General features: G+C 47.2%; 2 protein-coding genes across 4 annotated transcripts in view; one reads left to right on the forward strand and one right to left on the reverse strand.

Annotated features, from left to right (window-relative positions):
* DAGLB (diacylglycerol lipase beta) overlaps positions 1 to 2,120 on the forward strand; it is a 37,793-nt gene extending 35,673 nt beyond the window's left edge. For both annotated transcript variants that reach the window (XM_042971922.1, XM_042971923.1), the window contains one exon: positions 1,211 to 2,120. In XM_042971922.1, the coding sequence (XP_042827856.1) occupies positions 1,211 to 1,301 (91 nt within the window). In that variant the 3' untranslated portion in view covers positions 1,302 to 2,120. The remainder of the gene's footprint in view (positions 1 to 1,210) is intronic.
* RAC1 (Rac family small GTPase 1) lies at positions 1,481 to 25,328 on the reverse strand. 2 transcript variants are annotated; one of them, XM_042971949.1, is made up of 7 exons: positions 25,076 to 25,328; positions 14,776 to 14,847; positions 11,966 to 12,083; positions 5,733 to 5,789; positions 4,263 to 4,325; positions 3,350 to 3,509; positions 1,481 to 3,096 (listed from the first exon to the last, which is right to left on the reverse strand). In XM_042971949.1, exons 1-7 carry the CDS (start codon positions 25,108 to 25,110, stop codon positions 2,966 to 2,968), a joined length of 636 nt encoding a protein of 211 aa, XP_042827883.1. In that variant the 5' UTR covers positions 25,111 to 25,328; the 3' UTR covers positions 1,481 to 2,965. The 2 variants fall into 2 exon arrangements, with proteins under 2 accessions (XP_042827883.1, XP_042827880.1); XM_042971946.1 differs by lacking the exon at positions 5,733 to 5,789 and having other exon boundaries at positions 25,076 to 25,313.
* Positions 25,329 to 26,341: the final 1,013 nt, after the last annotated feature.

Consider the following 26,341-nt stretch of genomic DNA (forward strand, 5'->3'; position numbering starts at 1 on the left):
GCAGGACAGAGGGGGAAGTACAAGGGACAGCAGCCGCACGGGGTGTGCAAGGCGGGAAGACATCCCACACAACTGCAGTGGCCAAGGCGTGAGAGCACGGGTTCCCCACACGCTTCTTTCTCAGGAAACACCCGGAGAATGTGTTCAGCAAGAGGAAGCAAGTTAAGAGACAAGGAGCCGGGGGCACCGGCTGGCTCGGTAGGTAGAGCGGTGCCTCCTGATCTTGGGGTCGGAGTCTGAGCCCCACGTTGGAGGTAGAGATTACAAAAAAATAAACTCAACATCGACACGTAAGAAAAGTGGTGGCCAGAGGATGAGACTAGGAAAATGCAAATTGCTGAAACTCAGCAGACATCCTGAGGAATTTCGGTATCGGCTGGAAGTCTGCAGTTAAATCGTGAAGCACACAGAAGAGCAAATAGTCTTAATTATCCTCAAAGAAACGAGTAGTTGTGCAGCACAGTCCTGCTCCTCAGTGGCTCAGCCAGGCGCATCTGCACAGTAACACGGATGCTAAATAGCGACCACCAACCAGGATCGGGAAGGAAAGGTATGCCGGGGGCGGGGTGCCACTGGGAAAGAGCCGGGGCTCCCGGGAGGACCAGTGGGAACGGCTGCAGTTGCCAGCACCAAGGTCCTGTGACTTCGCCAGACCCCCACGGAGGGGAGAGGGGCCGGAGGGTGAAGCAAAGAGCCGGCGGTCGCATCAGGCACACACGCCTCTGTGACGAAGCCTCCACCAGACACCCAGCGGGACGGGTCCAGAGAGCTGGCGGTCTGGATGGGTGAACACGGGGAGATTTGGGGTGGGGAGGGAGCTGGGAACCGCGTGGGGGCTCTGTGTTCTCCCCCACACCCGGCCCTACGCATCTCTCTTTGCTAAGCAACTGGTGATAAAAACTGGGCGGTAAAAAGCTACATCACTTAGCCATATGGAGATAAATAACAGAGGTTAAAAGAAATCAAACTGGTTGCCTTGGGGGAGGGTGTGATGGGAGACAGTGGGTTTTTGTAGCAAACTGTCAGAACTACATGGTCTTGAAACTGCCTCTTAAAAACATCTTTAAAAAATACTCAAAAATAAAGCAATCTTCGGAATGATATAAAGGGTTTAGAAGATGGATTCTGACATGACCTGTTCATTGAAGTACAGTTTCAGGCTTAAAGTCATAATCGGCCTCCTTCCCCCCCCTTTTCGGGCTCCCAAAAGCCACCAGCTTCAGCCCAGAGCTCTGGCCCCAGTTGCTCGGGCACCCGTGTGGACGTCCCACCCGCATCCGAAGGTCCCAAACCCAGCCTGACTCCCCACCGGTCCCTGCTGACTCTTCAGCTTCTCCCCTGGAGGGGCCCCTCCCCGTCCCCCAGCATGAAAACCTGCACTGGAAATGTGTTTCCAAGCGCCTAGGATTTTCAGGTGAGGCAAACGAACACACACCCCAGGAGGTTGTTCGAGCTCTCAAGAATTCAAGTATTACAGTCATATGATTCAAGGATTTATTAAGTCACACATGCAAAACATAACTGCTAATTGCATTAGCAAAAGATCAATGTAAAAACACTCCACAAGTCTGCAACGGTCAATTTAAAAAACTTTGTTCTAGTGGTTGAAAGGTCCAACCTTGTATTCTTGCCAGCGGGTAAGTTGTACAGAACTTGGTTAGCACGAGCACGGGCTTACAGAACCTCACAGACCCAAAGGAACGTGGTTGATTAGGCAGAGCGACAGGAAGCGTGTGTCCAGGGGAAGGTGGCGAGGAGGAGGGTCAGCATTAGTCAAGGTACAGTACTGGTGATCTGGCAAGACAGTGATGTTACGAAAGTTCATAGTTTAGGAATATCTAAAATATTTCAAAAACTGTAAAGCTGCAACACATGATTTTTACACCTAGTTACTAGAAAACTAAGGAAAGCACTTATTAGCTCTGAATAAAGTAACAAGGGAACAGGAATGCACTTTCACTAATCTACAAAAAAAAAGGTCTAATGCATTACCAGAAAGATTTTATAATACAAGGAGGCATATTGCTCATTAAGAAGGGGTTCTATAAGAAAAGCACTAAGTCAGCAACTATGGGAACGACCAGTTCAAAGATGAATTAAATGCCCGATCTCAGGAGGGATGGAGTCTAAGAAAAAAAGCTTAAAACACTTAGTGATGATACCGACCTTTCATCATTTACTGCATCTGACAGAAATTAACCTTTTAAGATTTTACCCGTGACACTTTCAGTTTAGTAATGACGTGCACAGTGTAGTGTTTTGTCAGAATACTGTCTTCGTCCTCTGATCGCGTCCCGTGGCCCGCACACCCGCCCCAGGTGCCCACGGCCACAGCGGACCCTTTCATCACAGGGGCGGGAGCCAGAGGGCGGTTCCAAATCTCAGCAAAAGCGAATACACTACTTTAAAAAAAAAAAATCTCACTACAAAATCAAAAAGATTGATCAGAGAGCCGAGTCATTACGCTCGTTCCAGGAGGACACACAGCTCGGTGCTGGGGGCGGCCGGGCTGCTCCAGGCGGCCGGTCTCCGGAAGGAGGCTGGGGGCTCTCCCGGCAGAGACCAGCCAGCAGGGGTCTGTGCGTCCGAACTTGAGAGGCTGGCTGCGGTCTCTTCTGAAGACAAAGGTCTTAAACGGTTTAGTGCTTAGTGTTCTCAGCACAACAATGCAATTTAGTTCACAAGGTATTTTGGCAACTCTTAATCTGAGCAAGAATAGGGGCTTCTGAAAAATAAGGCTTTAAAAAAGCTTGCCATTTTAGGGCTAAATTTTAATATAATGTGAAAGTTTGAAGTCTGACACTTTAAACAAACAAAACCTAAAAATTACTGATTGGTTCAAAATGGTTTTATGGAAAAACTAATCTGTAACAAAAACTTGGCATTGAGTGCGAAGGCTCCACCATTTTTGAGCAAAGCGTACAAAGGTTCTGAGGGGGGCAGGGCAGGAGAGGGGCCCGGACATTTACAACAGCAGGCATTTTCTCTTCCTCTTCTTGACGGGAGGGGGGCAGAGAACCGCTCGAATAGCTTCATCAAACACTGTCTTGAGGCCTCGCTGCGTGAGCGCCGAGCACTCCAGGTATTTTACAGCACCTGCCGGGAGACAGCCTCTTTCAGCCCCGCTCTTCTCACCCGGACAAGGACGAAGCAGCAGCTCCCCGGGCCCCGCCACCTGCCGGCACGTGTGGCCCAGCGGAGCAGCCCCGACCCTGCACCCACCTGGTGAGCGTCATCACGACCCTGAGTCGGAAAACACGCTCTCTACTTCCCCAGACTGGAGTCCGGTCTGTCAAGAAAATAAATCCCGTGCAAAGAAAGCAGACGTGAAAATGCAAGGATTTCCTACCGATCTCCTTCGCCATGGCCAAACCCTGCGGGTAGGTGATGGGAGTCAGCTTTTTCTCCTTCAGTTTCTCAATCGTGTCTTTGTCGTCCCTGAGGTCAAGTTTAGTTCCCACTAAGATGATGGGGGTGTTGGGACAGTGGTGTCGCACTTCAGGGTACCACTAGATGCAAGAGAGAACAAAGTCATGACACGTTCCCCTCCCTCATGAACTTTCTTTGCCTAAACGATACCCATCTGGGTGCCCAACTGACCCCACCACCCCACCTTAGTCCCTCAGCGCTCTTGGCAGGAACCACCCCACCGCCCCCCCCCCCCCCAATACTTTCAAGAACCACAGGCCTGCCTACCTGTGGGTGTTTGATCAGCAAACCAGGATTCCAAGACTAAAGACCCAACAGAACAGGCTCTACTTGTCGGGGGGGGGGGGGGGGTAGGAAGGGAAAGTCTTCCTTCCCCAAAAAACTATCTTTTGGTAAAATGGGTCAAGCTCTTACATGAACTCTGAGAATCCTACCTACATATATTCAACAGTGAGCATGAATTATGTGGACTGAGGTCTCAGCCCTGCCACCACTACTCTCACTGGACACATCCCTGATCACAACAGAACATCCCGCGCATGGCACTTTTCACTGGAAGTGTGTGAAAGACGCAGGAGTGGAAAGTCACGGCCGCTGTTTTAGCAGATGACTCCATCAGACGGACTCGAAAGTGTTATTTTAACAAGGGACGCAGCGTTTCTGAATCAGACCTTGAACTTTAGAATTCTACATAATAAAGTCAATGATTTCAAAAATTGATCTACCTAAAGTAGAATTACAAAATCATTAAAATTTCTATCACTAAATGGTAGTTTTACCTCCCAAAGATGACACTATGTAACAAAACATTGGTCTAAAACATCCCCGCTTACCTTTGCTCGAACATTTTCAAATGACGCAGGACTCACAAGAGAAAAGCAAATTAAGAATACATCCTATAAAGAGGAAAGAGAGGCATTTAGAAATGATCTCACGGTGATGAGCGCGCTTTGCTTCGTAAACGCTGTGGGGACGATTCACGAGACGAAGTGCATGTTATGCACCAGCAGTCCGTGTCTAAAGCTCACTCCCTGGTTACAACCCTTCAGTTCTGTCAGAAGCTCCCAGACCAGAACCAGCACATGAAGCAGCCAGCTACTTATGAGAAGAGGGGAGAGGATTTACTAGAATGTGCTAGCGTTTCCTAGAGGCTGAAGAGGCCTCCAATCAGACCCCCAGGAGGCTTCTTCCTTCACACTCCCAACTCCCACTGGCAACTTTAATGCTCTTATTTATATACAGGGACCAAACCAGGGTCAAGGTGCCACTCATTTCTGTAAAACGTGGTCTGTTTTTCAAAAGCAGAGTCGATTTTAAAAAACATGTACAAACGGTACGCTTTTCATTAAGCTCCCCGGGTGCACATTAAGTACACTTTCAGTTGACCGCTGGGTTGCAATTAAACTGCTTTAAGAACTGCCACCGGGGTCCCCGGCACAGAGTGGGGTCCGGCTGTCGGTTCTCAGCCCCGAGCAGAGCTCTGGAGGACTCGACGCTGGGCAGTCGTAGCCGAAATAAAGATTCAGAGGAAAAGTCCGTGCAGAATAAATACCTGGAAGCATTTCCGACTAAACGTAAAACCTCTGCCCCACTCTATTGTGTCAAGAGTCAAACTTAAATATTTAGCTGTATTAAAAATGCCTAAGAGTTTCTAAAATGCTAGGTTTATAAATCCCTTTCCTAGAGAAAGGCAATTCTGCTACTTTGTGAAATGTATCTCCCAAGCTAACACAATTCCCAAGCTAGCACTTTCAATCATCCGGCTGATCCCTTGTACCTGGAAAGGGAAAGAAACATCCCACACAACAGCTTTTTATAAATGACATTTAACCAACGCTAGCGCATGCACAGGCTCGTCGGAGAATCACCGCGGCAGGTCGGCACCGGGTTACATCATTTGGAAGCAGGGGGAGGTTAGCTCAGCCGCAGAGCCGCGCCCCGGACACCAGAGACACCAGGGGACACCAAAGCGGAGGAGGAGGCGCCCGCAGCCATGCTCAGTCCCGCTCCACGGTGGGTGGGCGTCACGTGGAACCTCGACGGCCTGGGAGGCCCCTCACGAAGGTCCCTCCTTCCACGCGGGAGGAGGGAAGCAAGCAGTTCACAAACCGCTTTAATTCGAGCTAGTAGGTAAACTGTCTCGCTCCACTGAAAGCACATTTCATCAAGCAAAACCCAACCTCGAGTGAAGTGAATACAAAGCACTCAAGGAACGTGGGGCTCGAGAGGAAATCCTGGGGAACTAAGTGAAACGAGAGAACAGATAAAGCTTGCAACTGAAGTCGACTGAAAGTTTTACATACGGCAATCGGCTTGTCTTTGCCCCTGGAGGTTATATCCTTACCATACGTTTCTCCAACCTAGTAATGCATGAGAACTGTGTTTGAGTTTAGTAAAAACTGAGGAAAGTAAAAGTCAACACAATCCATTATTTCTTCTTCATCAGAATTCTGTCTCAACCCTCCCAAAGGATCCAAAAGCAGAGGACTGTCTAGCATCTGTGACGCCAAACCCCACCGAAACTCCCATCACACCTGTGAAGGCCATGATGAAGACAGAGGTCAGGCACACTCTGGCGGGGGGGGGGGCGCTACCCACAGGAGCACACAGAAGGTTCCTGTTCCGGCAGCAGCGCCACCGTGCCTGATGACACAAATGCCCACCCGCCCGAGGAAGCGCACGGGCTCTGTCCACTCAGGAAACGTGCAGAAAGCGTGCGTTCCTCCTTAGCAAAGGCGTGTCCGTGCGTCCATTAGCAAGAGACACACGGGTCAAAGATCTCTGTCCATGTTCTGAGACACGGGCCCAGTGGCAGCAGCCACCAACGGGAGGCACACCTGTCCGTAGGACCGGGCCTCTGGGAGGAAAAGGCCCCAAGAAGCACTGCTGGGTCTGCGCTGTGACGGTGACAAGGCTGGCGCTCACTCTCCCCCCAAATTCTGCAAGTGCGGATCGAATTCAGGGAGCTAGAGGACCTGAGTGAACGGTGTCAATGCACTGAGACCTTGAACTGCGCCGCTGCCCCCCCCCCCCCCCCAGCAGCTCTGGACGGGACGGCCACCCAGAGGGGATGGCATCTCCAGCGGCCACCACAGGGCTTTCAATTCGCCCCTGTTGCAGCAAAAATCGAAAGAAAGACTTGCTCTTCAAGCAACACAGAACCCCACACGTCTTTTAACAGATGAACAAGAGAATTATTTTAATTTCCTCTCTCTCCAGCTTCTCTGACCCACGATTCCGAGATTAAAGTTGCCACTTTCATCTATGGGCTACTTTTGAAGATTTGTGCTCCCGACTCTTTATGGTGACACAGGGACCCCTGGGGATTGGCCACAAAAACGCAGCTCCAAAATATCCTCCAACCACATCTGTTCTACCTTTTTCAATTTTTAAAACTTATTTTTTGATCAAGAAACATGCTTTTCCATCCTACATTAACATTCCACCATCTGCCCGTTCCCTTCTTCTTCTTCCCCCAGCCTAAATAAGGCTTTAAAAAGGTATAAAGAATAACGTGGTAATTCTTCTAAAACAATAACATGGAAATCATAAAACGTCTAGTCCTTCTGACACTTCGCTCTTCCAGGGGGGATTCATTGCAGCCTTGGCCTCCCAACCAGACACCCGCACAGACTCCTGCTGCTCGACCTTGGCAGGTGTCTCAATGTCCACGGGGGTCCCCGGAGGCCGGAGCTCCATGGCAGGGCCGCCTGCAGCAGGACTGGCCCAGCCTTCCTCCCAGTGTGTCCTGGAGCCTCTTTATTCTGCCCGGGCCTCCCCAGGCCACGGGCTCCCCTTCCCTCTGGCCCGGACGCTGTCCTCACACCGGCAGCCGACTCCCGACCATACAGGCTCCCGCCAGGCCTTCAGCGACTGCTCCGGGTCGCAAACACCGCTCCCTCACTGGCCAGGTCCACCGCCTCCACCAGGCATGCGGAGGGCACCACAGAGAGGTTCCTGGCAGAACGGGAGGGGACTCGGGGGTGGCTGGGATCTCCCAACTCCAAACACCCTAGCGCTGCTCGTGCACGTGCGCGCTCTGTCTCTCCCTCTCATTTCCTTCTCTTCTTAAGGCCTTCCGCCCGGCTTTTACTTCCAGGCCTGGAATAGTTCTTCCTACAGACATTCTAGGAACCGGGCAAAGGACCAGGGCGCAAACAGGACAGAGCAAAGATGCTGTGTGTGTGGCATCCACGGGAAGCTGCTCAGGAGAAAGAGCAGGACAGCCCCGAACCCCAGGAGCCAGGCTACGGCGGGTTCCCACCGAATGTGACCATCTCCCAGAGCGCCCACGTCAGACCACGCAACCATGCTGACACGAGACCAAAAGTAAAGAAACGAATAGAAGACCACTTAACAATCTTGTCTAACCACAAACACAAGGTCACCGTGCAAACTACAGAAACCCCGAACGCCCCCCTCTCGCAGCCAACGAGACTGTGTGACGGTGTCTGCACCAGTCACAGATTTGGCCCCAGGACTACCCTGCTTCCTGCCAGCACCCAATCCAGAGCAAGCCCTCACCCAAATCACACACCCCGCAGTCCCCGAGGTGCAGGTCTCGTTTGGGGCACAGGAACAAACCCGACTTTGTTCAAGCCACAGGTGTGTTCCTAGTGACCTGTGGCCGGAGGACACAGGTAGAGGCGGCCACCTGAACAAAGCAGAAAAAGCCAGGTGAAAATCCAAACGGCCAAGCCAAACACAGCCATTCTCCTTGCCTCCGCGCCACCACCCGGCACTCCCGAGCTGAGCGCACACACCCCGCAGGTCCCCGCAGGCCCGGACACAAGAGGCCCGGCACCTCGGGCAGCGCAGGCCTCTCCGGACCCACACGGAGCTCAGGCCTCGTCACCCCAGCGAGGCACACAGGTTCCCACTCACACCACGTCCTGGACAAAAAGGCAAATGCAGCTGACTGGACACGACGCACGACGCTGGGCCCGAGCACTACACGGGTCACGCTGCCACGGTGACAAGTCAACTCAAGACACACAGAACGTGCAGGAGAGCGGGCTCCACGTCGGGCCTACTTCAAATGCAGGGCTCAAACTCCCAACCATGAGATCAAGGCCTGAGCTGAGATCAAGAGCCCAACATTTATCCCACCAAACCATCATGAGCCCCTATTACGGCACGTTTTTAAAAAGAGAATATAAAGATTAAGACTTATTAAAGGACAGGAAAGCCCTAAGGATTACTTAATTTAGGAAAATGAAACTTTCAAGGGCAATCTCTACTGAACAGGACTACCTGCTTGCCATCTTCTGGAGAACACAGAAACGAATGCCCTCAACAGACCTAACTTCGCCACCCAAGCTGCCCAACAGAGGACAGCAGCATTAAATGCCCACAGGAAACATGACATCTATTTTGGGGAGTCACCAAGCCCTAAGGGTGACATGTGGATACAAAATCGTCTACCGGCCCTTCAGGGGAGGTCTGAGCACGGTCACGGACAAGCCACATAAACAGGTCTTGTAGAGCCAACAACCAGAGACCACGTTCCAGTCAGTACAAAGTCCAGAGGCACCCCCGCTGCCAAGGTGCCAGCCGGCAGCCAAAGGGCCCTGCGGGGACAGTGTGGCCCAAAGGAAGGAGACCTTCCAGGCACCAATCTCCGCATTTGGGGCCGCCCCCCCGGGAGCCAATGAAACGTCCTCATCCACAGGAGGCCAGCGGGCGCATCTTTAACTGCTACACAGCCGCTCTCCTCTCTGCTCGAAGTGCCCAGGACACCCGTCTGCTGGCGCGTGATGTGTCACACAGCACGTGTGAGCCATCTGAGGGCTAGAGTCGTGCCTCACCCCCTTAGCTGTTCAAGTGTCTGGCAGGAAAAGAGCACCTTACACAGAAGGGACACAGAAAGTTTAAGTCCTGCCCCAGAAGGACAACACCCTGCGGCTTGATTCAATCTGTCACTTTACCTGCGTGTGTTCTGGCATACAGAGCAGGGGCCTTGCCAAGTCACCTTTGACTTACTGTGAGCCACTCCCTCAGAGAGAAAGGCCACACCCTGCCCGACCCGTGAGTCACAGGAGGTGGCTCTCACTTCTCAGAAGTGACACCCCACCCTTCCAGATGGATCCAGTGGGTTAAAGACTCCTACTCTGTCAATAGGTTAGCAAATCCATTTAAAATCTGGAATTATCAAGCACCCATTGGGGACAGAAGAGTTTCCTAAACATGTTGAAGAACTCAAACCATTTGGTGATTACGAACTGATTTTCAAACCTTAATCAGTTAATTTTTAGCTGGAGGTTAACTGAGCAATCACTCATTCAAACCTCCCATTTTATAGTTCTGGTTACAATTCAACTGAAGGACAATCAGCAAAAATCTACAGCTCAAAGCAACTGGATTTGGCAATTCCTCCAGGAGAAAATAATTACAGAAGACAATGACTGTTGCATTCTAAAACTGTACTCAAAAGTATAAAAAACTATCATTACTAAAAACAGGAAGTTAAATTTAAAAACACAAGATTTGGGAAGACTAGAACTACGGTTATGTTCACCCACACTACGCCCCCAAGATGGTGACGGTCAGGTCCATCCAAGGGTTGACACCTGCCTTCTCCAGGGTGTCTCCTTGACCCTGACCCCTCTGGTCATCCGGGCTTGCTGAGAGCACGCACAGCAGCTTCTAGTCATTCGGGCCCAGCCAGCTGGGATGTGAAGAGCTCTCCAGATGTGCGTCTTCACCACAGCAACACTGGAGTGTCTGTGACGTACCTGGACCCTTCCGGTAGCTTTATACGTACTGCTCGTCTCATCCTATGACGAGACAGGTGACGACGAGAGCCCTGGGGAAATCTGCCAGGGTCACAGAGCTGGGGAGCAAGGGCGCAGGGTGGAAACCTAAGGAGTCTGTGCTAGTGCGTATTCCTTTGGCTGGTTAGCCACTTGAGTCTCCAGAGTTATTTTCAAATACTTTCAAGACGAAGAACAAATGTGTAATGAGAGAAGCACACGATGCAAATAAGACAATTCCTAATTTAAAGAAAAGTGGCCTCTAAGCATATTTCCACCAACTCTCATTAGCTTTTGGTACACGGATCATTTAATCGTCTGAAATGGAAGCAAAACAATCTAGAAGTTTTTCTGACTGGACACTGTGGACATAATTCTACAAAACCGAAACCTGACTCTACACTGAGAAGATGTAAGTGCTAAAGCCAAAGGTGGCTCAGACGGTTAAGCGTCTGACTTCGGCTCAGACCATGATCTCATGGTTCGTGAGTTCGAGCCCTGCATGTGGCTCTGTCAGCACAGAACCTGCTTCAAATCCTTGGTCTCCCTTCTCTCTCTGCCCTTGCATCTGCCGCCCCCCACCCACGCTCACGAAAATAAACATTAAAACAAATGATAATAATAAAGCCATAGAAAAAGGAGCATGAGTAACATAGAAAAATAATATTAAAGAGCATCTGGCTGGGTCAGTCGGTGGAACGTATGGCTCTCGATCTCAGATTCATGAGCATGGAGTCCAAATAAAATTAAAAAAATAAAAAGAAAGAAAAATAATATTAAACCCAAAAGACAAGTCACTAACTTGATTTTCAAAAACCTTAATCCTAACAGGGCACCTGGGTGGTTCAGCCAGTTAAGCATCCGACTCTTGATTTTGGCTCAGGTCATGATCTCCCAGTTCAGGAGGTCGAGCCCCTCGCTGGGCTCTGCGCTGAGGGAGCAGACCCTGCTTGGAATTCTCTCTGCCCCTCCCCTGTACACACTCTCACTCTCAAAATAAATATTTAAAAAGAGGGGGGGGCACCTGGGTGGCTCAGTCGGTTAAGAGTCTGACTTTGGCTCAGGTCATGATCTCATGGTTCACGAGTTCAAGCCCCGCATCAGGCTCTGTTGCTGACAGCTCAGAGCCTGGAGCCTGCTTGGGATTCTGTGTCTCCCTCTCTCTCTGCCCCTCCCCTGCTCACACTCTAGCTCTCAAAAAATAAACATTAAAAAAATTCTAATAAATACATACATAAATAAATAAACAAATTGCAACAATGGAAGCATGTAAACTGCACAGCACCATATTCTATACCAGGTAAGACCAGAGAAATGAGAACAAGCCAACTCTGGGTTCCCATGTAGGGGATACACGCTACTGAACTAACATGAGCTTGCTGCTACTCAGGATGCCCCAAAGATGGCGATACAGCAGACCCCTGAACAACATGGGGGGGGGAGCGTGAGGGGTGCTGACCCCCCCATGCAATCAAAAGTTCCCCCAAATTTAATGGCCTGCTACTGACTGGAAGCCTTACCAGTAACATCAACAGTCGTATGTTAAGTGCATTAGGTACTGCGCTCTTACACTAAAGTAAGCCAGGGAAAAAATTTCCCTCAGATCTGGAGGAAGAAACATACTCACTGAAATGTACCAACAGGCCTTATCTAAGCAGACATGTGGAGTTCAAATGTGTTGTTCACGGGCCAACTGTGCAAGCAAACCCACAGGTGATGTGCAATTTCATATTCAGAAATCATATATTCTAAAGGACACATTAAAAATCAGTCACGATCCTTACTGTTTGCGGATAGGATAAGGGACGTAATCTGTCATAATCTTCTTGTCCAGCTGTATCCCATAAGCCCAGATTCACCGGTTTTCCATCCACCATAACATTGGCAGAGTAGTTGTCAAAGCTGCAGAATGGAGTAAAAACGGTTAGTCTTTAGCCATGGAGCATTGGGCACAGATCAGGGACTCGAGTGACTGTCCCAGGGAGGGCCCCAGAGGAGATGCACCAAGGCCAGGTGCGGTCTGGGGGCTGCCGGGCCAGCAGGCGGAGCTAATGTTGGAGGGAAACTGGGACGAGTGTAAGGGAAACAAACCAACACCTGGAGAAACTCGCCCAAGAAACAAAGGACAAGCTCCTCAATGTACCCGAAACAAAGCAGTGGCAGCAACAGGAACCTCTGCCTCTTCAACAGGACATTAAGATTCTTCTGCCCCAGAGAAACAGAGTATAAAATCAGTCCCTCTCTTTCAAATCCCACTTGCTGAGATTTTTCACATCCACATGTGGCTCATCTTCAGCAAGGTGGCGCGGCACGGCCACCGCACTGAGTCAGGGCAACAATTAGTCAGGTCGTGGTCATCCAGCCAGGCCTGCGACCCAAGCGCGAAGGGAACACGAAATGAACCTGATGTGAGAGGCTGTCGTGGACCGTTTCAGAGTGAGTGTACTGGGTTACATGCATACCAAGTCACCCCAGTGATTACTTAACGATAAGCAGAGGCCCAGGAAAGCCTGGCTGACAGGCAGAAAGTAAGGTGGACTTCCACAAAACCAAAGCAAACCACAAGTACCACCAAGTACTTCATTAAAAAGAAAACCTGGCATTGCCATTCAAACCAGGGCAAGTACCAAACAGGACCCAATACAGCAGCCTGTAAGATACAATTTCGGAAGCCACCTTCACACACTCTCGACACTGAAACTCAGGGACTTCCTAAACTGCGACGGCAAAGCCGAAGTCTGAGTAAGGCTCCGATGTGGCTTAACGAACGTAACGAACACACTAGCTCCCATGAAGACAAGGTCTGGGGTATCCTAATTCCGCTTCTGTGAGAAAAGGACAGGTTAATTCAAATGAACAAGATCATGACTTTTTTTTATCTGGGAAAAAGAATCACGTGCCCGCCTACTGTACCAAAAAATAAATTCTAAATGAATTAAAGATTAAAGCGTTAGCCACAAAAATCTAGAAAACATACTTTTGCATCACTGAAGTAGGAATGGTCTTCCTAAGCAGGACATAAAACTCCATGCAGGTAGAGTGGCATATTTACATAAACACATCAAACTTCTTAGGGCGCCTGGGGGGGCTTAGTCCGTTGAGCGTCCGACTTTGGTTCAGGTCATGATCTCACAGTTCACGGGTTCAAGTCCTGCATCGGGCTCTGTGCTACCAGTGCGGAGCCTGCTTCGGATCCTCTGTCCCTCCCGCTCTCTCTGCCCCTCCCCTGCTCATGCTTGTTCTCGAAAATAAATACTAAAAAAAAAATTTTAAAACAAAAAAAAGTCAAACTTCTTTACGGCAGAAGACCTCATAATGAAGTTCAAAAAGACAGAGGACAAAGGAGAGACAGAGGACAAAGGAGAGACAGAGGAATTGATATTTCTTGTACACAGAAGTTCCATCAGTAAGAAAAAAATCTCAAAAAAAAAAAATAAGCAAAGGATTTCAACAGTCCATCCACACAAGACTACAAATGGCCGGTGAACATTTGAGGGATTTCAACCCCACCGGGGATCAGAAATGCAAATGAGAAAGTAACTTTTTCAACTCCTGTCACCCACAGTCCAACCAGAGGAGCCGGCTTCAGTCCCAGCTGGTCCAAGTACAGCCTTTGGGCAGCACATGGGTAGTTAACCTATCAGAAATCGAAATATCCATTCCCTCTGGATTTGGCACACCTCCACTTGTCATCATCTATCACGTGTGCACAAAGACGCGTGCAATGATGTTCAACACGGCAAAAAAACCCCAAACAAACCCATGACCAGTGTACTGTATCAGCTACAGTAGTTCAAAGTCACCTACAGTGATCATGATTTAGTTCTACCTACATGTGTAGAAAAGGAAAGTCCCCACCATAAAACCAGAACAACACGGACAGTATGATCCCACTTCTGCAAAACTTTGGGCAACACTGCAGCGCACATGTTGTGCTCGACAAGGTCAGCATGGGTGGGACTTGAGGTGCTTCCTCTACTAGGATGGCAGCTGTGAGGACAGAGCAGGGTGACGTGCTACACGGGGCTCCCTAGTAATCCTATCATCGGAAAAACACTTCCATCTCCACCCAATTCTGCTGCGGAAAGGGAATAAACAGCTCGGTGGCCAATTCCGTCCTCCGGTAACCACCCCCAGCACCACCCTGTTTCCGTTCCACAGCCTGATAACTCAACAGTGACATGGAACCACTGGGATCACTTGCCAGAAAAGGCCAATCACAAGAGAACAGACTATTTCATGTTCTGGCTCCTTGCTCCTTCACACACAGATGCTCAAGTGCCAAATTTATATGAAACTCTTACTGTATCCAGTCTTCACACTTCGGTTTGTTAACTTTGTTTCCTGAATGTCTAAAAACCAATTAGGAAAGCTGTGTGTTTCATCACAACGCAGAAACTTTACATCAGATTAAGTATTTTTTAAAAGCCCGATTCTCTTATTAATCAGACTTTGGTCAATGTTCACGTTTAAGTGGAAAACTAATCAGATCTGTTCACGTAAGAATTAAGAATGCCTTTAGAGCAAAACAAAGGTCAAAAGAATTAAAAAAACACATCACAAGTAAATTGCTTATTTAACTCCAGATACTTACACAGTGGGGATATATTCTCCAGGAAACGCATTGGTTGTGTAACTGATCAGTAGGCACGTTTTACCTACGGCTCTAAGGAAAGAGAAAAACGACATAAGTTGCTTAGTCAACATGCATGTAATTCTTTCATTATTCTGTTAAACTTACAGGAAAAAATCAAGAAGTATACACCAAGTACTTAGCATTAAACAGTTTCTGTAACCTTCTACTGAAGCCTACACATTTTCTATCCTGAAATTTAAAGTAAACAAACTCGAATTTCTCAAAAAGGAGCCTTCTTCCTGCTCTGCTTAGGAATTAGCATTCACAGAACCAGCTGTTAATTAAGCACAGGTTGAAGAGGAACGATAGTTTAAAATGGAAAGTCTCTTCTGCGACTATGTGTAGGAGTCTCTCATCTGAGCATCTTCAGTTCTATCCTCAAATCACTTTGATGCATCCTAATATGCAAACACAGCCTTCCTCTGCAACTTCCACTTGGCTGCTAAGTAATACATTTTGCAGCCTCAGAGTGGTAGCTCAAACCCACCACCTTTTAAAGCCTTCCCTCTGGCACCAGTAAGGACTGTTCTCTTAACAGAGTGCTTAGTCACTAACCACCGCACACAGAACTGTGAGCCACAAAGAGCCATACAGAACTCACTTTAACTCATCTGTATTCATTTGCCACTCCGCAACCCCCATCCTCACACATCACCATAAGCCTTTAGAGCGGCTAACACAATATATTCCAGACATATTAACTAACGGCTCAGGGACGCTGGCATAAACTTCGCAAAGCTGCAAAGAGGAGAAAGTAAAAAAGAATCGTGTAGAAATTCTCCAGAGTCAGAAGGCCCTCCCGCACCACTAGTGGGGGATACAGTGTACCACGGGGCAGAGGTCAGACTGGTGGCTTGGAGTCTTCCAACCACTTGAAATTTTCATGAGAATGTATCACCTACAAATTAAGATCACTGTGCCCTTAGCCAAAAAATGAGTTCCAAATGTGACATTCTCAGGGTGACTTCAGGGGCTTCTGAGAGCCTGGGTCCCCGGCCTAAGTTTTCACTAAATGCTCTCCTTACTACCCTTGATCTTAGCCAGAAGGCTGAGAAGCGATATAAATGCTCTCCTCACACAATGAAGCTCTGAGCTGTAAGAATTTGTTGTCCAATCGCAACTACTATGAATTAGGATTCACTATAAAGAAGTTAAGTGCTTTTCTATTTTCTTAGCACTCTTAGCTTAAGGCAAAAACCTCTCTGCAAAGACAGATTACAGGCCCATCCGGTTTGCCAATACTTGTTTTACTCATAACATTATTAAGGGCTTAAAAATTAGAACTCCCCCACCCTGAAGACCTCACAGACTCAAACATTACATTACATCATCAGGAAGTAGCTCCCAACTCCTAAAGGTTTTCTCAACAAAAATGACTCATTGACCATACATTTTGTGAAAAGCTTACAATGTCAAACCTATATAAGCAGGAGGTGGAGATGCATAGTCATTAGCCTAGATTTGAGACCCGGGACCACCTCTGTATCACTTACTAGGCTGGACTTTTTTGTAAGTTTCAACTCCCTTATGCCTCAGTTTTTTCAACTATAAAATGGATGCAAAACTACCAACTCCATCACAAAACTACTGAAAGCATGAATTCTATTTCAATCTATACCAACAAAGTATGTGCTATGCAAGGAAGTATACCAGGTACTGAAGATATTCCAAGGAACAAAACTTCATGGAATTTGTGCAGTTTTTTTTTTTTAATGTTTGTTTGTTCATTTTTTGAGAGAGAGTGAGACAGAGTGTGAGCGGAGGAGGGACAGAGAGAGAGGGAGACCCAGAAACTGAAGCAGGCTCCCCAGGCTCTGAGCTGACAGCACAGAGCCTGACACAGGGCTAGAACTCACGGATGCAAGATCATGACCTGAGTCGAGGTCAGATGCCCAACAGACTGAGCCACCCAGGTGCCCCATTTGTGCAGTTATTAAAGTAAAAAAATGAAGAGTGCATGGGGCACCTGGGTGGCTCGGTCTGTTAAGCATGAGACTATTGATCTTGGCTCAGGTCAAGATCTCACGGTTCGAGGGACCAAGCCCTACATTGACAGCACAGAGCCTGATTGGGATTCTCCCTCTCCCTCTCTCTGCCCCACTCACACTCTCTCTCAAAATAAATAAATAAAACTTAAAAAAAAAGAAATAGGGGCGTCTGGGTGGCTCAGTCGGTTAAGCATCCAACTTCAGCTCAGGTCATGATCTCACGGTTTGTGAGTTCAACCCCTGTGTCAGGCTCTGTGTTGACGGCTCTGAGACTGGAGCCTGCTTCAGATTCTATGTCTCCCTCTTTCTTTGCTCCCCCACCCCCACGCTCTGTCTCTCTCAAAAATAAGTAAACATTTTTAAAAAACTGGAAGAAAAACTGAAGAGTGCAGTCATTACATAAAATTATAGGTGTGACAAGTGTTACTAAAGATGGTCTGGGGGGTGCCTGGCTGGCTCAGTCCCTAAAGCCTCTAGCTCTTGATCTCAGGGTCCTGAGTTTGAGCCCCACGTTGGGTGTAGAGCCTACTTTAAAAAAAAAAAAAAAAAAAAAAAAAAGGTATCTTTTTGGGCATCTGGGTGGCTCAGTGGGTTAAGCAACAGACTTAATTTCAGCTCAGGTCTTGATCTCGGTGTCAGGAGTTCAAGCCTTGCATTTGGTTCCACACTGGGTGTGAAGCCTACTTTAAAAAAGGTGAGGGGGGGATAGGCGGCGGGGGGGGGTGGGGGGGTGGGGCTGGGTGGCTCAGTTGGTTCAGCATCCGACTTCAGCTCAGATCATGATCTCACAGCTCGTGAGCTCAAGCCCCACGTCGGGTTTTGTGCTAACAGCTCAGAGCCTGGAGCTTGCTTTGGATTCTGTGTCGCCCTCTTTCTCTGCCCCTCCCCTGCTCGTACTCTGTCTCTCTCTCAAACATAAACATTAAAAGAAAAAATTTTTAAGATGCTCTGGAAATGTACAGCAAAGGGATCTAACCTAGTCTTGGAGCTGATAGAGGTCACAATGTACGCTGAAACCTAGGAGGAATGGGGACATGACAGGAGGAACATTCTAGGCAAAAACAGCAGCATTGATGGGGAGGCCCAGAAGCCCAGCACAACTGAAGAACCAAGAACTAAGGGGGAAGCAGCAAAGGAAACTCTGAGGAGGCTGTCATCTCTTCTTGTTAAGGACATGGGACTTGATCCTACTCGGGAAGTCCCAGAAAGTTTTTAGTTGCCAAGAAACCATTAAATTTGCATTTTCAGAAGCAGCCTCCAACTGCAGTGTGGAATGGAGGACTGAGGAAGGAAGCTGGGACTGGAGACAGAAAAACGAGAGTGGTTTGAACCAACGAGGGAGATTCAGGGTAAAAAGAAGTGGGCCATTTCTAGAGCTTCCTAGGCGTGCAGCAGAACAAGATGGCCCAGCCATGGGCTGGATGTGGTAGCTGAGGAAGAGAATGGAGTCTAAGGCCATCATTGCTGAGCCTCTTTCCAAAATTACAAATGTGTAAAAATGTAATAGTTACTGCCTCTTAATATCAAGGATAAGAGGCTATAAAGGTTTTAACGGTTATGATAAAACGTCATGGTAGTACTTCCTTTAACAGTACTGTTTCAAATCTCTTCCATGTGTATAGGAACAAAGCCATTACTATAAATATGACCCACTCTGTTTCAAAAGCTCTAAGATCTTGGGGCGCCTGGGTGGCTCAGTCGGTTAAGCGTCCAACTTCGGCTCAGGTCATGATCTCACGGTCCGTGAGTTCGAGCCCCACGTCAGGCTCTGTGCTGACAGCTCAGAGCCTGGAGCCTGTTTTGGATTCTGTGTCTCCCTCTCTGACCCTCCCCTGTTCATGCTCTGTCTCTCTCTGTCTCAAAAATAAATAAACGTTAAAAAAAAATTTTTTTTTAAAAAGAGGTGGACGCCTAACGGATGGTGCCATCAGGCGCCCCAAAACTCAACCAGTTTTTAATAATGATAATAATAATAATAATAATAATAATAAAAAAACAAAAGCTCTAAGATCTCTTTTCCTGAAACTTCACCTTTAGCCGAGGCATCATCTTTTGAAAGGTTTAACTGCAAAGGAATTCAAGGTATTGGCATACCCTGATAGGCTGAAATTTTATTACCAACCATTACAGCTATAAACTAATCTGTAAGAAATTATTAAATTATAAAATTCCGACTTAATTAAGTACATGTCCAAACGCTGATTTAAATATTTACTTAGTTTTAAAAAAACAGATAAAAAGAAAAAAATAATGGTGATTTACCTCCCATTAGTGTTATCTGTCCACTCCTTTTAAAAACACTCCACAAATAAACTCTAGAGGCCAAAGTCAACACAGCTCCCACACGACGAATGGAAGCTGCATTTGGTCACAACCTTGACTGATGCGGCCAAGAACCTCTGAAAGTTACTATCTGGTTTGGAATTTCCACTTTTATATATGCTACCACTGAGTTCAACCTCTTTTTAATCCTTGAAAGCTGCCACAACTGTAGAAAATGAACATGAATCTACTGAAAGAAAGTTCATGTAACATTTTTTTAAGCCTATCTGTGCCTCTCCTGCTCTAGTAGAAATTACAAAGATTAAAGCCAGTAACTCATGTTCCTATTATGTTCTTCATTTTCCCATTAGGAGAACTTCAAGGAAACGTTTAAAATTTGGAGGGTAGGGGCGCCTACCTATTGGGTGGCTCAATAGGCTGAGTGTCTCTGAGTTTGACTCAGCTCATGATTTCATGGTTCATGAGTTCTCCCACATCAGGCTTGCTGCTGTCAGTGCAGAGCCCCGCTTCGGATCCTATATCCCTCTCTCCCTGCTCCTCCCCCACTCGCACTCTCTCAAAAATCAATAAACGTTTAAAAAAAAAAAAAAAAGATACACTGATCTTAGGACTCAAAGACCAGATTTCTTCAATGAGAAAATAAGGAGCCTGTATTACCGTCTAAAAGTACCTAGATCCTGGGGCACCTGGGTGGCTCAGTTAAGCGGCGGAATTCAGCTCAGGTCATGATCTCATGCTCAGGAGTGCAAGCCCCGCATCAGGCTCTGCGCCCACAGCATGGGGCCTGATGGTTGGGATGGTCTCCCCCGCAACCCTTCCCGCAACTCCCACCACTTGCACACACTTTCTAATAAACTTTAAAAAACAATAAAAATTTAAAAAGGTACCTAGTTCTTAACGATATATTAACAGAACATAGTGGAATGTGAAAGTATTAAATATATATTCATATTTGTTGCATCAATGAAAGACCCTGAATGAAAGTCCTCAATTTACCCTGTGAAATGGGGTTTGGAAACGCTCCAATTGTAGGCCTTCAGTAAATGCATAACCATGCAAAGACTAAATTCAGGAAATACATGAATAGAGTAGTTTAGCGCACAAAAACACAAAACCTAATGTGAAATTTTGATATTGTCACTAACAGGGACATCACAACCAACTTAGGAAAACCAGCCATTATCACCATTGGAGGCTTCAAAAAATTCAAAAACTGTGTAGCTTCTAGAACCCTCAATGCTGAAGATGCTACCCCTAAGAGAGTCCAATTCTGAAGTAGCCTTTAAGCTACAGAGGAACCCCTCCCCCTTCTAGAAACACCAAACCTAACCCTAGAATAGTTATTATCTGGATCTGCGGAAGATACAAAAAAGTTCAAAAAAGACTTTTTATCTAACTGCATATCAGCCTCATTCTTCTTCAAAATCAAATCCTCTTAAAATATGCCCTGATAATGGGAAGATAGGTCAATATCAATATAGCAAAATATTGATTACAAAATCTAAGTGGCAGGTGTTCACTACACAATTCTTTCAACTTTCCTGTATCTCTGAAGTTTTTCATATTTAGATGTGGAAGGAAAAATATTCCTCTGATGACATGCGGCAATTGCCCCGGGAGCAGGATTCCTGATAAAACATCTCCTTTTTAGGAAGACTAAAAATTACAAGAACTACCTGGTGATACAGAGGTGAAAAAGTAGGAGGCACTAATACATTAGATGATTAATGCAAAAGAAAGAACATCATAAAAAGTGGCTTTAAGTTCTCTAAAAATGGATTCCTGATACTCCTCTAATGAATCCAACCCCAAACTTTTACTGGGATTATCATTTGAAAGTTAAGGAAAAAAAAAAGGCATAGTATAATTTTAACCACCAAGATCTGAGTCAAACAACAAATCTAAACTTAGGGGCGCCTGGGTGGCTCAGGTCACGATCTCACAGATCATGAGTTCTAGCCCCACATCAAGCTCTGTGCTGACAGCTCAGAGCCTGGAACCTGCTTTGGATTCTGTGTAGCCCTCCCTCTCTGCCCCTCCCCTGCTCACACTCTCTCAAAAAATAAATAAATATTAAAAAAAAGAATTATTTTAAACAAATCTAAACTTAGAAGCCAGTGCAGAATTCAAACACCTTTACAACAGGTCAAACACAAACATATGGAACCCCATGCTGAAGGCAAAACACACAGACAATTCACAAAGCACTTAAATTCATGGATCGGACCATCAGTGATTGTTCAATGGAAACAAGTAGAGAGGAACTGGTGCATTCCTAAAAAGATGACATCATCATGGAAGGTATTTTTTATGCTCAACTAAAAACATTCCTGGACAGCAATGCCTAAATTAGACACTGGGCTGGAGAGACTACTAGCCCAATCTGGAGTGAACTAAGAGGGGCTTCATTCACTCGCAGCCTCCTGGTCAACCAAAGCCAAAACAACACTATTAAAAATGGTTTAGGGGTGCCTGGGTGGCATCCAAATCTTGATTTTGGCTCAGGTGGTGATCTCTCGGTTCATGAGTTTGAGCCCCATGTCAGGCTCTGGATAGTGTAGAGCCTCTTAGGATCCTCTCTCGCTCTCTCTCTCTGTCCCTCCCCTGCTCACTCATGCCTTCTCTCTCAAAATAAATAAAATAAACATTTAAAAAAATGGTTTAGGGAGAGACACCTGGGGGACTCAGTCAGTTAAGCCTCCCAACTCTTGATTTAACTCAGGTCATGATCTCATGGTTCGTGGGTTCAAGCCCCACATCAGCCTCTGTGCTAACAGTGCAGAGCCTGATTGGGATTCTCTCTCTCAAAATAAAATTTAAAAACATTAAAAACTTTTTTTTTGAATGGCTTAGCAATATCTGAATGTGAGATGCTGTCTTACCTAAGTAAAACTGAGAGAATCTTGGGGTCACATGTCCATCAAATAAGAATGACAGACCCCGTGTTCAAGAAGGACTAACAGAATTAGGACCAAGATTAGGATTAATAGCATAAAAAGTGTCAAAATTTCAACTCACATTTTGTACTCAATGCCAACTGAATTGCTATATAGAAAATAATCCATAAGAAGAATATAGGCTAATTGATCCTAGTTATAATATGATTATGACATAGCTTCTAACTGTAGTTCCCAAGAATATTTTTTTTTTTTTTTAAATTTTTTTTTTTCAACGTTTTTTATTTATTTTTGGGACAGAGAGAAACAGAGCATGAACGGGGGAGGGGCAGAGAGAGAGGGAGACACAGAATCGGAAACAGGCTCCAGGCTCCGAGCCATCAGCCCAGAGCCCGACGCGGGGCTCGAACTCACGGACCGCGAGATCGTGACCTGGCTGAAGTCGGACGCTTAACCGACTGCGCCACCCAGGCGCCCCAAGAATATTTTTTTAAATAAGGAAGCTTGCAATTTGTGCAATTTCAATTTGCCTTTACTGCTTAAACTGCCCTTAATTGCCTCAGATTCCCCACCATGGAGTTCTCTGCCCCACAAAATGTAGACCTACATTTACAGCTTTAACAACTTTTGAAAGAACATTCCAACCATATCATCAGGCTGATGTTTTGTTTGGGTAAAAGCAGAAAATATTTTTGGTATGGAAAATTATGTGTCTGAATTTTTCACTGAAGTAACGTTTGCTATATGCCGTCCCTTAAAGTAATAGAGGGAGCACATGGCTGGCTCAGTTGGCAGAGCATGCGACTCTTGATCATGGGGTCGTGAGTTCGAGCTCCACACTGGGTGTAGAGATTACCTGAATAAATGAATAAATCTTTAAAAATAAATAAATACCTTACATTTTTTTAATCCACTTCTAACAGGATTCTTAGCCCCCCAGTCTACATCAATGTCAAATACGAAAAAAACTAACTGAAAACTTTAAGCCAAGCCAAGAACTGTCTTATGCCTACCACTCCCCTCACAGAGTCCCTCAGTGCCTCGGAGTAAGAGAAACAGCACGTACTCCACACAGGGCAGACACCTGGGAGGCACTTCGTATCCAGGATCTGGTTTAATCCTCACGAATTCAACTTGAGGCACCTGTCTTGTGGGGGATGACTGATATGCCCAGGGTTTCCCCCTAAGCAGCGAGGTAGAGACTTGAAGGAAGGATCCAGATCCCACAGTAGGCGTTCAACAAGTATGCGACTAGATAAACAAGCCAATACAAACAGCAGAGGTCCATAATCTGTAGGCGTTAAATATATCTGCTGTGCTTATGTTTTAGTTCCAGAAATTTTCAATTAAGGATATTACATAGGATATTACTAGGGTTATTGAATTATCAGCAATTTGGTGTTTTTAAAAACTAGCATTATTTCATATTCTAAGCATTACTGATTGAACATTTTTAATTTTTAATATTTTCTGGTATTTTTTTTTAACGTTTATTCATTTTTGAGAGACAGAACATGAGCAGGGGGAGGGGCAGAGAGAGGGACAGAATCTGAAGCAAGATCCAGGCTCCGAGCTGTCAGCACAGAGCCTGACGAGGGGCTTGAACTCATGAACCACGAGATCATGACCTGAGCTGAAGTTGGACGCTCAACCAACTGAGCCACCCAGACGTCCCGACATTTGTAATTGTTAAGAGAAATTCACTTAAAGCGTTAAGACAACTTGATAAACGTTTAAATTTAAACTTCACTTAAACAGTTTACTGACTTCCCTATTAAGTAACTGAACATTCCCCCCCACCCTGATGAAAATAAAACTTTCTTCTGAAGGGTTAAAAAAAAAAAAAAAAGGTACCATACATATTCCCAAATAGGTGGGAGGTGTAATTGTTGGCTATATACATAGAACCATGAAGTGTTAATGTTTCGCATGTTGACTCTGACAAATCCCAGATGGGCATCTTTTAAAAATCAGTTCAACTGTACCCACATCTGAATTAGCTGTGGAAACAATTTCGAATGTCTAATTTGCAACAATCTAAACAAAGCCAATTCACAACTGGAGAGGCATAAAAGCCACATCAGTCCTAATGACTGATTTGGGGAATATTAATCAAAAGATAGAGCGATGCCAGAACGCTTCCTTAGACTTTACAAAACTTGAAAAATGCACCCACTGCCTTCTGAATTTCATGAAACTGGTAGTAATTCTTGGAGCTTCCTTGTTAACACTCAACTACTCTAGCCCTGCTGAGACACACAATTTTGCTCGGATTACACTGAGATTCTTGTTTCTATGGGAGGAAAAAAAAAAAAAACTGCATAAGCCAAGTCTTGTCTTCCTCTAGGGCCTGTAACCACCACAGACAGTGATGAAAAGAAATGCCTTGAGTCACAGGGCAGCTCCGCTCAGGGAGCCTGTTCTGCTACATCCCATACCTAATGCAAGAAGCGAAAGCCAATTTTTTTTTTTTTTTTTATGACCACACCACGTTCAGAGAAAAGAACAGTCTTAATCACACCCGACTCCTCGCAGCTAGAATCTCAGAAGTTTCTCCACGTTAAGAGCAAAAATAATCACCTAAAAAAAAAAAAAAAATCTTAACAAGTGGCCAAGTGCAAGCGGAAGATAGCCCGTGGTAAATCAGTTTAGGGCCACCAAACCCGCCCAGGCAAACATTCGTCCGGTATTATCGACCTGACCGCCGGGACACACGGAAGCTCTCAACCGGGCTCGAGAGGTTGATGTAAAAGCCCAGAAAGGGTCGTTTTCTGAGAAAGGCAACTCCAAGCCCACCGGTGTCCAGGCGGACGAGGGAGGGTGGCGGCGCGGCTGGGGGGGTCCCACCCGGCGAACGGCGGGCCCGACAGAAGGCGGGAGGGTGGAGTTCACTTTTCCCTCCGGCCGCGGGTCGGCGACCCCCTCCCCCACCAAAAAAAAAAAAAAAAAGGTGGGGGGGGGAGCCGGAACCAGGCCCGTGCCGTCCGGTCCCGGGGGTAGTGAGTGGCGGCCCGCGACCCACGCCACGCGCGGCAGAGAGGCCGGCTCCGACCCCGGGCGAGCCCGCCCGGCCCCGGCCCGCGCACTCACCCGTCTCCCACCACCACACACTTGATGGCCTGCATCTGGGCCGCTCGCTGGGCCGCGGCGGCGGCCGGGCGCTGAGGCGAGAAGCGGCGCACTCGGGGCGCGGCGGGCGGGCGGGCGCGCGGCTGCGGGCGGCGGGGCGCGGAGTGCCGGGGCCGCTGTCCACGCCGCCTCGCCCTCCGCCAACGGGAAGCCGGAGCCCAGCAGCGGCCACCACCCAAAGCTGGGGAAAACTGCGGAGAAACAGGAAATGGCCGCTCCACTCACATCCGGTCTCCCCTCCCCCCCGCGCGGGCGCGCCGCTCCCAGGCTCCGGGGCGGGGTCGCTCCTGCCCGCGCGCCTCCCGAGCTTCCTGCCGGCTTCGGGGATGCTCGGGAGACGCTCGGGAGCGCTCGGCTCAATTCGAGCGCGCTCGGCTCGGGGGCGGGGCGCGGGGCCGGCCGGCCGCCATCTTCGTGCCGCCTGATGATTGGCCTAAGTGTAGCCTTCTTCTGTGATAGCCTTAACTTAGGAGAGGAGGAGGTTCCTCCGGAAAATTCGGAACCTGAAACTCTAAAGAAGGAAATACCACACTACCATTCTTCAAAGAAAACTCCTGTTCATTAGGTCAAAAATATGTTGAAATTTGTTCGCTCACGTATGCATTTTGTTTCCAGCGTGCTGAGCGTTTACTATGCCCTATGCTTTGTACGAGTTCTGGAGATAATGTTCTGTAGGCAGACCATTAAGGTGCCAATATTTGGGATATTTGCTTTCAGTTCTCCCTTCCTTCCTTCCTTTTGCAGGCTCCATGTCCACCGTGGGGCTTGAACTCATGACCCTGAGATCAAGAGTCGCCTGCTCTACCAACTGAGCCAGCCAGGAGTCCCTCTTGGTTACTTATGTATGCAACAGCATGTTGTACGTATGTATGTATGTATGTATGCATGTATGTATGTAATCTATACCTAAGGTGGAGCTCGAACTCAAAATTCCATGATCAAGAGTTGTACGCTCCTCCAGCTGAGAGAGCCGGGCGCACCTGTAACGACATGTTTTATTTATTTATTTTTTAAATTTTTTTTAACGTTTATTTATTTATTTATTTATTTTTTAACGTTTATTTATTTTTGAGACAGAGAGAGACAGAGCATGAATGGGGGAGGGTCAGAGAGAGGGAGACACAGAATCTGAAGCAGGCTCCAGGCTCTGAGCTGTCAGCACAGAGCCCGACGCGGGGCTCAAACCCAAGGACTGCGAGATCATGACCTGAGCCGAAGTCGGCCGCT

Source organism: Panthera tigris, chromosome E3, assembly GCF_018350195.1.
Source record: "Panthera tigris isolate Pti1 chromosome E3, P.tigris_Pti1_mat1.1, whole genome shotgun sequence".
NCBI classification, from domain to species: Eukaryota; Metazoa; Chordata; class Mammalia; order Carnivora; family Felidae; genus Panthera; species Panthera tigris.

Excerpts from the sequence above, each read along its gene's own strand:
- RAC1 (XM_042971949.1), bottom strand. The coding sequence starts at position 25,110 with ATGCAGGCCATCAAGTGTGTGGTGGTGGGAGACGG. Across the intron at positions 5,790-11,965 it reads CCTTATCCTATCCGCAAACA|GTTGGAGAAACGTATGGTAA; the intron begins GTAAGGATCGTG and ends ATGCATTACTAG. Across the intron at positions 4,326-5,732 it reads GCAAAGACAAGCCGATTGCC|GATGTATTCTTAATTTGCTT; the intron begins GTATGTAAAACT and ends TCCTCTTTATAG.